At 29.7% G+C, this 19,005-nt stretch overlaps 2 protein-coding genes across 2 annotated transcripts; one reads left to right on the top strand and one right to left on the bottom strand.

Annotated features, from left to right (window-relative positions):
• The first annotated feature begins 14,140 nt into the window (after positions 1–14,140).
• LOC112689561 (cyclin-dependent kinase 10) lies at positions 14,141–18,239 on the top strand. Its single transcript, XM_025563338.1, has 10 exons — positions 14,141–14,337; positions 14,426–14,592; positions 14,667–14,739; positions 14,906–15,086; positions 16,923–17,125; positions 17,205–17,366; positions 17,427–17,589; positions 17,656–17,777; positions 18,033–18,159; positions 18,224–18,239. Exons 1-10 carry the CDS (start codon positions 14,319–14,321, stop codon positions 18,231–18,233), a joined length of 1,227 nt encoding a protein of 408 aa, XP_025419123.1. The 5' UTR covers positions 14,141–14,318; the 3' UTR covers positions 18,234–18,239.
• A 63-nt stretch (positions 18,240–18,302) lies between these two features.
• On the bottom strand, positions 18,303–18,821 carry LOC112689562 (39S ribosomal protein L42, mitochondrial). Its single transcript, XM_025563339.1, has one exon. The coding sequence runs from the start codon at positions 18,728–18,730 to the stop codon at positions 18,368–18,370; it is 363 nt and encodes a 120-aa protein (XP_025419124.1). The 5' UTR covers positions 18,731–18,821; the 3' UTR covers positions 18,303–18,367.
• Positions 18,822–19,005: the final 184 nt, after the last annotated feature.

Raw genomic sequence — 19,005 nt, 5'->3', positions numbered from 1 at the left:
TTGTGGTCACACAACATATTAATACAAAACTAACTCATCACTGCAAAGATTCCTTTGACAACACCATTATTCGAAACCTTTTCTTGGAAATAATGTCCCATCTAATCAATTCAATCAATTCAATTAAATTTGAACCTCTAGTAATACAACTGGCTATCGAACGATTGAGAACGTTATACCTTTTTAGCCGAATGATTAAGAACACTTACAAATAACAATGAACTTACTGCTAGCCCAAAAAAAAACCCAAAAAACAATACGATTGAGAACGAATTTATGTGCAACGTTGCCATAGTTTGCCATACCATTTATTTGGCTTTTGAAAAATTCCGTATACATACAATAAATATTCTTGAAAAAATTCATAAATTAATAATTATAATCGTATACAAATAAGCGTCCAATAATATGTAATATATAATATGAATAAAAAATTAAAAATACATATGTAGGACTTATATATAAATATTTAATACCTGTACAATGTATATATGTATAAAAAAAATTGTAAAATATGTAGAACTTATAAAATTATGAAATATATCGACAAATAGTTTGTGCGACGACTACAAAGCCTAATTGTCATTCTCTCGTATCTGGTATCTAAGTTACTATTAACATCCAGCTAATCCGATAAATATCAATAGATTATTGAGCTCATATTTAAAGATGTTAAGTTCGTGAACGAATAGTTCATTTGAACTATTCTGAACTGTTACAGAGTACCAGGCATGTAGTCAGAAAATATTCACTAGGTGGGCCAATGTTAGGTGGGCCCCCTCCTCCCAGGACTTTTTTATATTATAAAAAGGTAGTTATCAGCGTATCATTTCTACAAATATATATGTATATAACCTAATAATAACATATTTTATCATTTTCTCTTCTCTTTGTAATTTTAGTTTTCTTTTGGTACATACACTGAGAGGTGCCATTTTAAAATTAATTTAAATATTAAATATATAAGATAAAATGTATAAATACTATAAATTGTACAAGTATTAACGCAGTTGATGTTAGCATAAGTGCAGCGTGCGCTGAATGTGAATGTTAGTGTCCAATCGGAGACCATAATATAATTCTATATTTCTATATGAATCATTATAATGACAATACCCTCGCTCAAAGTATTTTAAAAATAGACATACAGGTATACAGTAGTCACTGTCTAGATATGATAAGAACAACTTGATATTGTAGTATAGTACCGGTATTTAGCTATAAATAGCAATAATTTCCTAATCGATCGTTTAAATTTAGTTACAAGTTACATTACTTAGATTATAATTAAAACCCGATGTATTTGGTTTTATTTGCTTTATATTTAGGCGATATTAAAAATTTGGTAAAAATTAAAAGCAATCATATAATAATGAGCCCCTCTCAAATACTTTAGGTGGGCCGGCCTAAGGCCGGATACATATTAGGGTGGGCCAGGCACACCCTGGCTCTCCTTTAGCTACGTGCCTGTTCAGTACCTTAAAATAATTACTTTAATTGCTTTAATAATTACTTAATAGTTCACAGTTTGAAAAAATTGGTAGCATTGTATAAATGAAATAGTTCGCGAACTTCTTTAAAAATGAACTACTACTGAACTGTGTACTGCTGTACTAATAGCGATAAAACGAATAGTTCATTGCCAAACAATAACAGTATGATCGATAAAATTAGTGAACTACGTGAACTTAAGAATAATTAATTTGAACTATCCACTTGAACGAACTATGAACTAATGAATTATTCACAGAAATTAACTAAACTTTCCACCTCTACTCATATTATCGATCGATTACATTTGGCAACGTTGGAAATAAAAAATCAAACGTTCTCAATCGTATTTTACCGATACAACTATATACATCGTCGCGTCAAAGAATCACAATGGATCCGGTTTTGCTATAATTTTACTAAATAAGAACCACAAATTCTCACTTCCTACCATTACCAGCATATATATAACATCTATGTAGCTGAAACCTATGCTACCAACGAAGCTCTTAAAATCGCCTCTATTTCAAATTCTTACTTTTCACAATTATAAGTAACTCACTAAGCGCCATAATATCAATTGCAAATCACTACTTATAAAACAAGCTAGTGTTTAGTAAGTAAGATGTTGTAAGAATAGTTGTAAGATGGAACATCAGGATAAGTGTAGTCACCACGACCACGGTGCGATTGAAGAATCTACTAACAAAAATTAGTATTTGAAAAGTAATAATAATAAATTTTTTTTACAAAATCTATAATAATACTTATAGGTATACTATATTGGTGGTTCTTATTAATAGGTAGTAGAATAATTGAGTATTTTTTTCACCAGCTCTTGATAAGGCGACATAAAGTTGTCCATGAGCGAAACAATTATTGCGTAAATCGATGCCGACGCACTTAAAATATTGCCCTTGTGCTATATTAGCGGTCATCGCAAAACAAATTTTTACTTTGCACTGTATACGTTTGAATTGAAAGGGTGAATCCGTTAGAATCATGGGAATTCTCGGGATAAGTGCACGCTCACCGACAGCAGTGCCTGTCAAAATTTTAGTTTTTATTATATAATTTTTAAAACCTATTATTTGTAATCTCGTATCATTAAAAAGCTTTGGAGTATCTAAATTTTTTAGTAATATCGGAACACCAATTTTTATAACTGATTGGAGGCGAAATAACTGACGGATTCAAACTGTTTAAGAACTCTTGAGAATAATGTACGTTATTGTATTGTTATTGTAATCATAATTAACTACAGTATCCATTGAATGGAATATTTTGCATTCAGATTAATATTTGTCTAAAACAGCGGTTCTTAATATTTTTGGGACCATGACCCCCTATAATGTCACCAAGATTTTGAGCGACCCTTTTTTATGATAACATTGAAAAGTAGCGATAAATTAATATGATTTATTTACGTTTTTATTGAAAATTATAAACTTCTATCAATTGTAATTCTCAACAATTATTATCATGATGATTTTTATAAAAACAACTCACTAATTATTTTATATATTGGTGACCCAGAAAATATTGACGAAGACTCCGACAATTAGGGGTAAAGTAAACAAAAGATTAGTTAGATAACTTTTTCCGGCGCATCATATCTACGCGTAGATATCGAACACATAATTTGACTGATAAAAACGTCAGATTTCAGGTAGCTGAAAACCTGCAGGCCGTCGCTCTGCATATAGGTATACAACTTAAACATTTATTTTAATTATTAGTAACTAATTATTTAGTGAATAAAAAAAAGACAGAGAAAAATAGAGAGAGAAGAGTGGAGACAATAAGTTGTTACAGGAATGGGCCTCTGAAAGGCCTGTAAAAAGCTAAAAAAGATATAGAAAATTTATTCACTCACTTTATTGGACTAAATGTATGACTATGACATTCGCATGATCATGAGGAATACACACAAAAAGAATCCGATCAAAAGCGAACCGACAGTTTTTCCAGTTTACACGAAAAAAGGCGCTTACGGCTTTATACATTAGTATATACTCGATTCACGTTTAGAAGCGACCTAGGCGGCGGACAGGTCACGCCCAAACAACCCCCTCCCCTCATTGTATCAGTCAACTGATGTACATTCCATTAAATACATAGTGCATTCCGTGGGCTATGAAAACCAAATACGTCACAACACATCACGTCGGCTACAAGATCGGAACAATAAATTTTCAACGATGTGTACACGTCCACCGTCAATACTAGATTGATGTGTCGCTCACGTCGGCAGTGATTATCAATACAAAAGTGCGCTACGAGGCCACGCCCATGCGCAGAAGTCGGCCGCCTTGGTCGTCTCTATAGTCTATTCGGAATAAGAAACGTAGTCGGCGGCCGACTACTGCGCATGGGCGTGGCCTCACTAGGCACGCCTGCCTTCGATACTGTTACCGGCGAGAGCGCCGCATTATTCTACTGTTGACCAGTGACGCGAGCAAATAACTTAAGTGCGGGGCCGCACTATGCGTTTTATCGGTTGCCGATAATCCGGGACCGATCGGTAAATGACCACAACATCAATAAATAACAGACTTGGGTAGTATTCCCAATACAATATTCGGAATACTGTATTCAGAATACTTTTTAAATACTTTTTTTAAAAGTATTCAATAAAGTATTTTGAATACTCAAATCATCTCTTTTTTAATTGATTTTATTACTTCTCCGTCGTATCTTGTATAAGCTAATATCAGGTATTAATTATTATTGTAAACTATAACAGTTATGTAATATAAAAATACAATAAAATAACATATATTTAGTCTACAATTTCAAATATTTCTGTTGAGTGGACACCTATTATTTTTATATTATAAAAACTAGAAGTATTTTAAAAGTATTCTAAATAATGTATTCGGAATACAATTTGTATAATCTATTTGAATACATATTCGGTATACTATTTTTTGTTAGTATTCGAGTATTTATTCTAAATACTTTTAAAAAGTATTTTACTCAAGTCTGATAAATAACATATTGTAACATATAAACCGTATTATTGGGGCCACATCGATCGATTCATCGGGACAAACATGCTGGGGTTTGGCATTGTCGATGCGTCTCGGGAAGTACTAAAAGACACTTTATTTCGTATTGTGCCCACCACACTTGCGGAATATCGGTTGCGGTTTATAATGCTTTTAACATAATTATCATGAAAAGTCTACAATCTAATTGTTTTGATAGGTCTATCTTTAGCAGTTTTAAGTAATAATATAATAATAAACCAGCTAAATTTCCTTGAAATAACATATAACATAACGATAGTCTAATATTTCCAAGAACATATTATTTTGGATTAAAATATTTTCCGCGCTTTTTAAATCGGCAACGTGTATTGTGGTCATTCTTTTCGATTGCGGTTTATCGGGATGCGGTTGATCGGCAACCGACAAAACGCATAATGTGGCCCGGCATTAAAGTACATTGTTAATGTAATAAAATAATCAACATTGTTAATGTATTTACGTTTTGCGTCGACAACGGTCGTATGTCGACGGCCGTCGTCGGTAGTGGAGACGCACAGTGGGGGAAATATATGACCATCGCCTTCGAAAACTGGTCGCCATCGACTATTTTAGGTTATCTTTATTCTGAATAGATTATAAATGTGACCCTGCCCGGGTGAAGTACCCCTCTGTAGCGCCGTGATACAAACACAAAAAAAAAGACTATAAATGTGAATCCGAGTACTCAGATATACTATACATTATATCATTCCTGATAATACGATAAGTATTGTAATGTATAAATGTTTATATCTAAAGCCGGGTTCGCACTACACCCTGCCGTGTCGTGTCTTCTAAAATAATTATTTTATTATTGGTTGAACCATATTGTTACATCAAAGTGTACCGTATAATAAATCTCAACTTACCTCACTAACCATAAAATACCGTGTGAAGTTGAACGTGTGGTTACCGATTTTAATAATAATAATTATATTATAACATTATCCATAATAACAAAGGGCTCGGAAAGTGTTGCATTTGCATGATTTTTGTGGGCTATTCAATTTTGCTAAGTAACCTTGAAATTATTTTCATGACACTATGAAAAACTCAACGGGAACATTTTGAAAAAATATTTCAAATTTTAAGCTATTTATTTTACTCATATTTTATTTTATCTTATATATTTATACCTAAAAATTATGTTTTGCTTGGTATAATATAATAACAACATTTGTACTGTTATGTACGAGTAGGTATATTTAATAACATATCTTTATTTATGAACATTTTTGCGTTAAAAAAAATTAAGTTCATATTTTTTAAGCATATTTGTACTTTATTAAGCGCATAAGTGCATGCATATTTAGTACTTTTTAAGAGAATTAAGTTCTGAGCCCCAATATAATCTATTCAGAATAGAGTGCCCAGTCACTTGAATGATAACTGGTTTTAACTGGGCATGTGTCTCTTCCACAAGGAACGTTGTAATATGCCGACGCGTTACGACACTGTTATACGTTGTGAACTGTATTACCACATTATTTTCGTAACGCCACGCTATAGTTCTATTTTGAATAACAAAGTTTTTTTTTTTAATAATAATCTGTATACAAGGCGGCAGTCACCAACTTTGATAAACAATGACGGTGGTCGAACAATTGCAACGAATCATAGAGCGTCTAGATATCGACGGGTGTCCGACCGTTATCGGCTTCTCGGTAGACATGCGCGAGTTTGAGCACTCTTAATCTGAACAGACTATAATAATAGAATACATACTTTCTACTATGTAATTTAATATTCATGAGTTATTATTTATTGAAACTTATGAAAATATTACATGTTTAATAAAAAAAACTGCGAAAATATGTAACCAAAATTTGATGGAATCACCATATGATATATATTAGTATCACACATTTTCAAAGCACACGGTCTGGTAAAATACACATCACGGTGTAGTGTGAACCCGGCTTAACTCAACAGCTGATAACTAAATACCAAATACCTTTTAGGTATGTCCACACTAGTGCGTCATTGCTAGCGATAAACGAATACGTCATAGAGCATGCGCGATGACGAACGAAGCGCGTTAAATAACGCATGCGTCTATCGAGTTGAACGGAGAAAAGTTTTGTTCAGCATGCGACAAAGCACGTGTTTCTAAGCCCGGCGGATTTTTCGTACGTTTTGATTACGATTTCCGTAATTATTTTATTATTTATTTCAGTATTTTTATTTGTATCATTATAATGTAATCGTTTATATTGTGTATGTTGCTCATAATAATGGATGGAAATCAAACATTACAATTTATAGAAGCACATTAAGCGACAAAACTTTTCTGTTTTACAATTTCGGGCTCGATCATTTTTAATAACGAAAATAAATTTGTTTGGGACTTTTGCGTAGTTTCCAAATAGAAAGTCTTCGTCCAATTGTAAATCGTTAATAATATTGAAGTTTCGTGTTTTAAAATAATCTTCTATCCATTTATATGATAAATTTTTTTCACGTATATTTTTCGTATTCGCGATAATAAAGTACGCTGCAGAAATACTGAGAAGTAAATTAGTATCTGACATACTTTTAGTTTAAACTATACCGCACGTTGAAAAACGACTGCTGGTGTAGACACAGGTGTGGACAGAAAAAAACATGCATTTAAAGCATTAGATTCTAAAGCATTTTATAAAGCAAGCTGAAACTCAAATGGAATCGACAGTCGAAAACGAAAACGCATTAATTGCGCATTAATGCGCTTCTAATCTCGATGTTAACCTCAAACTTAGTAAATTAACTTCATACAAACCTCGTAACATGTGTGTGATGTTTGATGATCTAAACACTAAACTTTTCACTAAACGCGTCGAAAAGCAAATATTTCTACAAAAAAAATTGGTTTTTGCTACAGCTCCAAGTAATATAATATATAAATGAATATAAATAATAATAAAATATAATATTTTAACAAGAGCAACATTACAGCACGAACTATGATAGCCAACAAACTATAGTACGGCCAACAAAAAGTATAATGTCATCGTCACACGCTTATTGGCCGTTTCTCGGTATGAGTACTCAGAATGTGTTGAAAACCACCTGAAAACCACATGTTACGTGGTTATTACCATCTGCGGTGGAATATGCCCGCTATCTGTAGTCGACTCTTGTTAATACTCTTAAACGTAGAACCACTGAATTTACGAAAAACGGTCGATGGGTGCATGATGATCGCCGCCTAATTTTCGTTGGCTGCACTGTATCAGAATAAGATATACATTTTATTATCTTATAGTATTATTTAATAGAAAATTTGAGTATCAACTATAAGATTTTATATATATAATCCAATAATAGCCATTAGCCATGGGCTAGGAATGTCTCATTTTATAAATAAAAGTAAAAAAAAAATTTTGTGAAATTTCAGGATGTGTAATTTTATTGGGAGGTTCATATAACTGCTGTACCGCTATGCGTTTGTCACTATTGCTTACCTTCTGCCATATAAATGATCGTTTATCAAAAGCCGCATGGTTATGTTCATGATTATTTTCTACTTAAACACCACGTGTATTAATCTTGAAAAAACATTACACCTTTTTTTGGTACATGGTTTTTGGAAAACGAAACTTGAATTCGTCAATCATAGGTAACTTGTTATTAAGTTTTCTATTGTATATTTCACTAATATATACTTAAAGCGAAAGATATTTAAACATACATGAGTAACGTCGTTGTGAAATCGAATTGAAATCGTTTTTGACAGTCGTCTCAAAATCACCAGTATACAAATAAAGGTCGATTCCCACTGGTCCGGGCCGGGTCCGAGCTTAGTTCGTGACACGTAACGGTACGTCCGAGTTGACTCGAATTAGGTATTCACACTCGTCCGGACCCCGTCCGAATTAACAATTTTGTTTTATTTACAACTTACAATTTTAATTCAGTCATCAGTCTCGATCGAATGAAAAATCACGTGGTTTGTCTTTGTGCATTTTTATAATATCTTAGTGCTAAAATGTTTACCTGAATTAAATTTTTAATTTTAAAACTAATACTCAAAGCAAATTATTTTCAAGTACTAAATTTATTATATTTTTCTGAATCCATAGTTATAATTTAAAATATTTAAATTTAATTATGAACCAACAGTTTTTTTCGAAATTTGTATGACATATGACGAATGGTGAATGAATGAAAAACACAAAACACGGACACTGCCCGGTTCATCATTCACATTTGTCACGACGTGTCCGGACCGGCGTCAACCTGTCCGGGAACCCTGATAGAGAATTGTAGTGTATTATTATGGATAAGATATTAATTTATAATACTCCATTGGCTGTCATCCGTGAGTTTGCTTTTAACCATTAATAAACAATCAAATAACCTAAAATAGTTTTATTTTGTACTTTTGTAGTTTTATGAGGCGTCGTTATATTTGTCCCACTTATAATTTAAAACATTGTTCTCATATTTATTTAAATTATGTCTGAGCTTATGAATAAAAAACTTTATTTTAAATTTTATTCATTTCACATAGATGTATCCCTTAGTTTACTTCATTTTAGCTTCACTTTCATCTTATGCTTTTTAATTTTTGAGAAACTTTAATAATAACTGTAGTTTGTACGAAATGTTTTATAACATAGGTAATAAAAAATTGGATTTAAATATATACTACCTACATCAGTAGCTTGCAGCTACATCCTACAACACTATTACGCTGATGATGTACTAAAATTTGAGAAATTATTATAAGTCATGGATAACATTCTGTTGTGAACCCGAAACCGAAAAAAATTAATACCACTTTCTGAAATCGAAATTTCAAAAAATAAATATCATTATTTGAAACCAAAATCGAAATAAAAAAAAATTAATATTAATAATCAAAATTGAAATAAAAATTGTAATTTTTTATTTCGATTTTAAGCCCTACCTCAAACTGACTCTTTGATTGCAAATGTCTTATGGCTCTGCGAGTGGATAAAATTAATATTCAGTGATAAAATTTATCAGTAATTGATAACAACTTAGAATCATACCAGGGTGGATTAATTCACCTTGAATCATACAAAATATTATTTTGGATTAGAAAAAAGAAGTAATATTTAATTCAGAAGAATACAGAAATTATAACTATGTATTGTTTTATAAAAGTAGAAACAAATTTTAACGGTAAATAAATTGGTCTATTTACTTGTATAATTTGTTACTAATATGATAAGAAGCGCTAGATGTACTTTACAACCAGACTTAAACATGTTTAAGTCTATGTTTACAACAGGTGTTTTGGCTAGTCACTTTGGGTTCCTTTACGAATTTATTACTTATCGCTTATATGTGCTTCTAATATCGGGATATGGCCCCATCACCAGTATATGATCTCAGTTGGATACTCAACGAGCTTACGTTAACAATTTTGTTAGTGATCACACCTCTTACACTTTACCCAAACACTACAATAGTTGAAGACCACGGAGTAACAAGACTTTTCAAATTTTTCAGGAGGAACAAAAAACTGTTTTAAAAATATACAAAAAATATATTCGAATACCTTCAGAACAATTATAATTAATTTTATAAAAACAATTTTAAAATGTATTTTTAAATACTCAAAAAAAAATTAAATAATGGCTTGAAGATGTCTTGTTGTTGTACTAATCGACCTAAAATATTTTTTGTAATCATAAAATTTGAAAGAACGATTTTACCAAAAAATTTATGTCAGGTTGTTGTTCCGTGGTCTTCAATTAGTGTACAGTTTTTTGTCAAAACAAACCTAATAGTTTGTATGATTGTATGTTGTTATCAATTACTGACCCAATTCATAATTGAGTGTTCATGTAGTAGTTCGTGGCTTGTAGTGCTGTCAGGTCATAGAGTAATATTACTCTATGTGTGAGACATGTGCAATTGACAGTATGAAGGTTCTTATCATCAGCCGTTGGGTATCCAGTAGGAATATCCAATGGCGCACAGAAGTATTTTGAGAGCACATGCAACTAAAAAAAGTAAGCCATCCACCCACTACTTTTTTTTTTATAAAAAGAAACGTTCGTTTAAATTGTTTTCTGTAACTGTAATCAATTCTTAAAATAACTATAAATTTAAGAAATTAAGATTTATTATAATTATTTAAAATTAAGATATCTACACCAAGTGCCGTATAGGTATAATGTTTGTGTTATAATAATAATGTTATTTGCTTACCATACTCCATAATGTTAGGTATCCAAGTTGTCCAATTATATACCCACCAACCCATCCATACATCCATCTCCGACGAGAGCACATGCAATTGCACCCCTTGGTAACCTGTTTGTGCGTCACTGGGTATATCTTAATTTGTGGGTTACTCTAACTTAATTGTTAATATAGGATATTTGGGTATCTAGTATATCCTAATGCGTGTATAATGTCAATTGTCGATATCAATAACAATGATCTACGAGTAGTATGTTGTAAGATAGTTGTGTCTTAAATTTGTATGTTTCCTTTTTAGATTTTCTGCATCTTGCATTGTTTTTATTACGTTGTTCAGTGTTCAGTATTAAGCAAATCGTAATGCGATACGTAACGCTTTGGGTATCACGTCCTCTTAATCATTAAAGATAACGGTTAGAATATGTAGTTATTAATCATAAGATAAATTGATGTACTCATTAATTACAATATAAAATTGTTTTAAATAATTGAAATAATAATATAATCATTGTAATCATAGTGTTGATTACGATTACAACATATGTTAATTTGTAACCATAAATAATTTTAATAATTAATGATAAATGATTTTTCAATAACGATTTTAAGCTGAATAATAGCTATATTTTGAGATACAATTTTTAATAATATACTGTTTATTGACTATTGTAGTGTATTCTATATGCAAGCCCGTATTTAAAAATTTGGCGCCCCCGGGCATATAATTTATGTCCCCTATCCCAAATAAATAATAATAATATAAAACTTATTATTTCGTCCATAATCGAGATTCTTTAATATTAAAAGGTAACTTATAAATGAAAATCGTTTAATACTTTTTTTTAATAAACAAATTATAGTATAATAAAAATACAATAACCGGGCATGTGCATACCCGTGTCCCCTCTTAAATACGGGCCTGTCTATATATACTATAGTTATTAGCAGGGCTCATAACTTCTAGCATTTGCATATTTTTTTTGAGAGGTCCTAGTGGTACCTATGTGAGCTATAAATTTGTTTCAGATAACCAAGAAACTACATACGAAATTTTATGTTGCATATTTTTACATATTTCGGAGTATAAGTGCTATTTTGTTTTATTTTTGCTTATTTTTGGATTTTTGCATGATTTTTATCATTGATTTTTTTAAAAAATTTTTTAGTAGCCTAAAACATATTTTCTTAAAAATAACAAGTAATTATAGTCATATTAATTGTTCATATTAGTTATTAATTCGTGTTAATTAATTTTTCTTCTTATATAACTTATATAATAATATCAGAAGAAACTATATATAATATATATAGATAGATATATATAGATATTATCTATACGAGTTTAAGCGACGCGTGACGTAGCGAGAGTGTACGCCCGAAACTTCGTAATCCCATCGATAAGGAAACCATTATAATTGTATATAATTATAGCTTTTTAGTGTAGTATTTTATTTTTATAGTTTCTAGGTCTAATCTCTTTTCTATGTTCTAGGTATCGGGTATTCCGATATCATTATCTAGATATTCTGATATCATCATTCTCAGAATATTTACAGATTTTATTTTTCATTAACATTTTGCAGTCGTTTCCGATTTTTCGTACTGTATGCATGCTAGTTCGTTTCGTGAATTCAGTATCTAAATTTTTTTTTTTTTTTTTTAATAATGGAAGCTAAAATAATAAAATAATAATTTTTGTATACAAAGTTTTTTTTTATATATTTTAGTATTTTTAGTGCATATTTAAACGCTTATATGAATACTTTTTAGAGCATATTTAAGCGCTTATAACAACCTTTTTTACAGCTATAAGTTATGAGCACTAGTTATCAGTTCTTCTTCTTTGCCTTTATCCGAACTATTTGGGGTCGGTCATCCTTTACCTAAATTTCCACTTGTCTCGATTTTTGACATCCCCTACGCACATTTCAACGCCCTCGTAGGGTAGGTTAGGTTATTCTCAATCATATCCAACTATCTTTTTTTGGTCTTTTTCTTTCTCTTATCCCTTCAATAATCATTTTCATAACAACTCTTACTGCATTTGTTTTTTTTCGTCTCATCACATGCTCAAACCTTCTCAGTCTATTTTTTCTTTTCTTATTCACTATGACGCTACACTAATACTATCTCTCACATATTCGTTCTTTATTCTATCTTCTCTTGTCACTCCATCTCTGCATTCTAATTTCTGCAACACTCATACTCTGTTCTATTCTCCTATAAAATTTACTTTTCAACCTCATTGGAATTTTCTTATTGCATAAAACGCCCGACGCTTCTTTCCATTTCAGCCAACTAGGTATAACGATAGTTATTGTATAAAGAAAACTAACAACGAGTAAATCAAACAATAATGTACGTAATTATTATATATTATGGAATAAAATAACGGTTAATAATAAAAAAAAATTATTTTTTTTTATAAGAAATATGTAAATATACATATTAAATAAAGTAATTTTTTTATAATATATTTAATTAATTGAGATAAGTATCTTAGTAATAATAATTTAATCATGACAATATAAATATAATAATTAATAATGTAAAAATCATAGGATTTTTATAATAAAATATTTGCAAGAGTATTTGGAACATACCTACATACGAAGTATATAAATGTAGCTATCGGCCGGTAATAAGTGGCTCTAAAATGTCGAAATAGTTGACGTTGTGTAGTAGATTGTAGAAGATTGTAGTTATGCGATTATTATTTAACAATTACACAAATGTTATCATGATTACTGATTACTTTAACAAATAGTTAAATGATTAATAACTAATGTAATTTAATAAATTAATTGTAATCGATTACAAAAATAAATCGTAAATTAATCGATTACGCCCAACACTGACTTTGTCCGTAATAAGGAAATATAGTGTTTTATATGTTGATAGTTATTTATTATACATTTATCTTATCATTATCATTAATTACTCAACATATCTTTGGTTGTGATTTTTGATTTTTATTATTTTGTTGAGTTTTTGGTCAAGAAACTACACAATTTATATTAACTAGTTTTATACGTTACACTCGAACTATACGATGTTTTCTAGCAGTCATAGCATTCATAAGTAAGTTAATGATGATATATAGTACATAAGTACAAAATTGTTCAAAATATCGGCATTACTAGTTACCACGATACTTTAACTAATAAATTACGGTTCTATAAGTAGGAACTGTGATTAAATATAGATTATAACGTATATAAGTGATTATAAGTTATAATTATATAATAATTACAACTGTGTATGTGTTTAGAAACTAAAATTTATACCCGACGTTAAATTACATATCATTAATCCTTTTAAAAGTTGGCGGTTCACCGCGATCACGGCGTTGCACAGTGCTGCAATTTAAATTGAATCAAATGAATTCTTCGTTAAAAATGCAACCATGTATTATAATGATAACAACGATCGATTCTTTATGGCCGTCGTCCACGGACGCCGAGATCAAATATTATCATTTGTGTTAATATAAACGTTTTGTTACAGATTTAGTAATATAGAAGTTAAATACAATTCTTATTCTCTGTTAATTAACTGTTATTGAGTTGGAACTTGTTAAATCAATTTTTGACTACCGTATTTAAGTTTATACTTAACATACTTAATCAATCTACAATGGGAAAAAGTTCAAAAAGTTATTTGATTTAAAAATTTATTAAGCGATTTAATTAAAATTATACTTAATATTTTTTAAATATTTTGTCTATATTTGTTATTTTCAGAGAAGCATTCGAAAAAAAACAAAAAAGAAAGAACCATAGAAAGTGGTGGTATCAAAAAATCCAAACAAGTATTAGCAGATTACGATCCTACTGGACCTGTAATGCTTTTAGGTTCAATATTTTCTTTTCGACATCTCAAACCTATACCAATTCCTGAAAAAGATCTTGTTAGTTTATTTCATTTAGTCATTACCCTAAATTAACTTATTTTATATTGAGTATTATTTTTCTTTGTATTTAGCTTGGAAAATGTCGCTTTGTCGGAGAGTTTGAAAAGTTAAACAGAATTGGTGAAGGAACATATGGTGTGGTTTGTAAGTGATAAATTTTATTTATTATAAAATTTTGCTCCTGTTTATACTTCTGTATTTACTTTCAAGTTATATATATATATAAATAATTAAAAATAAATATTCATATATAATATTATATATGAATAAATATTATAGTTGTAATATTTATATTAAAATTTTTTTGTAGATCGGGCTAAAGATTCAAAATCACCCGTGGAGAAAATAGTGGCATTAAAAAAGGTACGCATGGAAAATGAAAAAGAAGGATTACCTATGAGTGCCCTTCGTGAAATATCATTATTACTGAAATGTGATCATGAAAATATTGTCAGATTACAAGAAGTTTTAGTGGGAAGAAGTTTAGACAGGTGAATATTAAATTATAGTGTGTTTATGTTCTGCAAATTTAGATTCTGAGTTAAGATTTATTTATTATATAAAAATAGTATTTATGTCCTCTATTACTTTGCTTATTTTAATGCAGTGGGTTTTTGAGTAATTCATGTAATTTTAAAAAATTATACATATTGCTAAATTTGATTAATTAGGTTAGGATAAGTTTTACAAGTCAGTTGATTACATTAAATTTTAGGTATAATATTTAAAATGAAAATAATACAATAGGAAAACTGTTCTATTTCTTCACCTTTCTCAAGAATAAATGTGCAAAACTCGAGCCTTCTTTGCACATCGCTGTCATGGAGAGCCTGCAGTAACTGAATTTTGTACGGTTTATATTTCATATCTCCTAAAAACACTTCAAACTAATGTCTGTGAAATAGTATATTCTCTGGATGGATGATGAACTGATTTTCACGGACTTTTTATGAAACTTCATCCGTATTTTCATTATAAGTTTTTGGTTGATCTTATGACTTCCCTTTACATAAAGAACCAGTTTTTTGGTAGATTTTAAATTATCTTTGAATACTTTGGGCTGTTGAAGGTTCAATGTTTAACTTTTGTTGAAGATTATATTTTACAGTAATAAAAAATTTACACATTTTGAAACCGAGCACACAAAATACTTTTTGTAACTCAATATTTCCATAAAAGTTAATTAAATCACGTCACTTAGCTAAAGTGTTCTTTTCGCATATTTAAAAGCAATTAATAAAATTTTGATGATCCTACCATTTAGATGGTTGGTGCTTCGTTTACCATAAACTACAGGAACAATATTTATAGTTTACTTAAATTGGACAATTCATTTTCAAACACACTGTATTATAAACTATATATCATGTTTTAATTTTAATTTTGAAATCATATAATAAGTACAAATTTATTATTTAAATACTTTTATATTTATTTGAAATAAATTAGTGCATAATTTGTGTTTCGCTCATAAGGATGTCTACTGATATTTGATATCTGTGTATAGTATAGCAAAACCCCTAGTATAAGATATAAATTATGGTATTTATATTAGATTTAGTGTTAAAACCCATATCATAAAGAAAAGGATTATTTTGAGAGTATGATGAATCTTTTTGTTGAATATTGACTGTCATTAAAGTTACTGAAATTTTAGTTTTAGATTTTTCTTTAGTTATAATGTTAACATTTTTTTGTTCTAAGCACCATGAGGTGTGTATTGATCTTACATTGAAATTTTTTTTCGTTTAAAACTATTGATTATATTAAAATTGTTAATGCAGTATCTTTTCAAAAATTGAACTTTGAAATGTATTTTATCTCTTGTTTTCCTTGAAACTTCAAAAAAATATAGATGCTTTCCAAACAATCTTTATCTTAAAATAAATGAAGTTCGTAATTTTTTAATTGTGTTCATTTTAAATTTCAATCATAGCATAACTAATTGTTTTCACAAATAATTACAGTGACATTCTAGTAGAATAAATAGCTTAAATAATATTTCACCATTATTTTAATAAAATTAAATACAAAGCTGTAAAATATTTGCTTTATAAGCAAAAAATAATCAGATGTGATAACTATGATTTTAAAATTATTTTATATTGCCCTTGTAATTGAAATGTATATATTCTAATATTAAGAAAACATTTTCTAAGCTTATTGAAATTTATTTATTCAATTATGAAATTGAGTTATTTACCAATAATATTTTGAGGTTTTAAATTTATCATTTATTTTAATTTGTATATTTTACAGTGTAATCATATTTTTTTTTTTATAATACAAAATATAAATATAAAGTATTTATTTTATGATTATTTTAGCATATTTCTTTCCATGGAGTATTGTGAACATGATTTATCTAGCTTACTGGATAATATGGCCACAGCGTTCACCGAATCTCAAGTGAAGTGTATATTTTTACAGCTTTTGAAAGGACTAAAGTATTTGCATTCAAATTTCATCATTCATAGAGATCTTAAAGTATCAAATTTATTGATAACAGACAAAGGCTGTGTAAAAATAGGTAAATAAAATGCATTTTGATAAATATAAGTTGATGAATGCTGTTTTTATAATATATAATATTATTTCATTTTATCTAGCCGATTTTGGACTAGCACGTTTTTTTGGTGTGCCACCGAAAAAAATGACAGCCAAAGTAGTGACACTTTGGTACAGAGCTCCTGAAGTGTTATTGGGTTCTCCTAAGCTAACAACAGCTATTGATATGTGGGCAACTGGATGTATTTTTGCTGAATTATTACGTATGTTTATATTTATTAAGTTTTTTTGGAAAATAAATAATTTTGTATTTCATTATGTAGTTCACAAGCCATTATTGCCAGGCCGTACTGAAATACATCAGCTTGATTTGATATGTCAACTCCTTGGTACTCCTAATGCATCTATTTGGCCTGAAATTGATACACTACCGGCACTAAAAAACTTCACACTGAGACCTCAACCATATAATAATATCAGACCAAAGTAAGATAACATTTTTAAATGTAATAATTAATTATAAAATTTTATTTTTTTGCAACATTTTTGTAGATTCCCTTGGCTATCAGATGCAGGTATTCGACTCTTAAACTTTTTGTTCATGTATGAACCTAGCAGAAGAGCAACAGCCGAAGAATGTCTTCAAAGCTCATACTTTGTGGAACCACCATTACGTAATTATATACTTGAGTTATTAAATATTTTCCAATATTAAAAATTATATCTAAATTTGATATTGCAGTATTTACCATTTTTAGTTGAATGTAAATTTGTCCACATTTAAAAATAAATATCTTTAAAAATTAGTTATTTTCTTGTCCGGTATTATGCTTTTTGTAGATATTCTTTTGATAAATTATTTTGTTTATGAGTCTTTTTTTTTTTGTAAAAGAATTTGTCAATTAACAGTTGGTTTTTATTATTTTTAGCTTGTGATCCAAAATTAATGCCTACATTCCCTCAACATCGTAATTTAAAATTGAAAAAACCGTCTAATCAACCAAAAGTGTGTCAAACAATTCCACCAGTTGTTCCATCTTTAACAGACTTGCTTAGGTAATTATAATATTATAAACTATAATAATTGAATAATTGTTAATAAGATTTTTTTCTGTTACAGTTGGAAGTAGAAAAAATGAAAATATGAAGACTTATTGTACAATTTATATTTAATGTAATAATCATAAAACAATTTTAATAATATCTTTTGTACTACAAAATATAAAACTAGTATGTTTTAAAAAATAATAAACTTTAAAATAGATTACAAGTATGGACGGTCTACAATTTTTGGATGAGCAAATCGTCTTTTCCATTTTTTAGGTGGTACCCATCGATGTTTGGTGGTGAACGTCATTTTCATCAATTCCTGTTGAACTAGTTCACTGTTGGGCTTGCTAAATACCTCGTGTATAAACTCTTTGTTCTGAACTCGTAACACTGAGTTGTCCAACACTTTTTCCTTTGGTAATGGTTTAGTGCATTCGTACGGGAACTGTCTCTCGGGATGGTAACATACTATGGTCGAGGCGTCGTCGGTGACAACAATAGCGTGTTCACTCGTGGAACGAGCATTTACGGCATTCACACTTCCAGCAAATCGTCTAAATAATCGTAAACCGTTCATGATACGAATTGAAAACCGGACTCGACGTATTTAACGAATACCTACAATTTGCGTTTAATGTTCTTTGTGGACGACGTTATCAGGTCGTAATCGTTATCAGTACTTATTGTCATGGAATAATCGGCCAGGAGCGGGGTTAGATCATAACCTAGAAGGAATTTCTTTTAAAAACGTAATGAAAACTAACGTCGGCGGCCGGCTGCGATGCGAGAAAAATTGGAAATTTTCTCTTGTTGTCCGTGGTTAGACGTTCAATTTCATACCATCTTTAAGAG

Source organism: Sipha flava, unplaced genomic scaffold (genome assembly GCF_003268045.1).
Source record: "Sipha flava isolate LNK unplaced genomic scaffold, YSA_version1 44_pilon_pilon, whole genome shotgun sequence".
Lineage (NCBI taxonomy): Eukaryota > Metazoa > Arthropoda > Insecta > Hemiptera > Aphididae > Sipha > Sipha flava.
The sequence above is the reverse complement of the archived record's forward strand: the minus strand, read 5'-3'. Positions and strand labels throughout refer to the sequence as shown.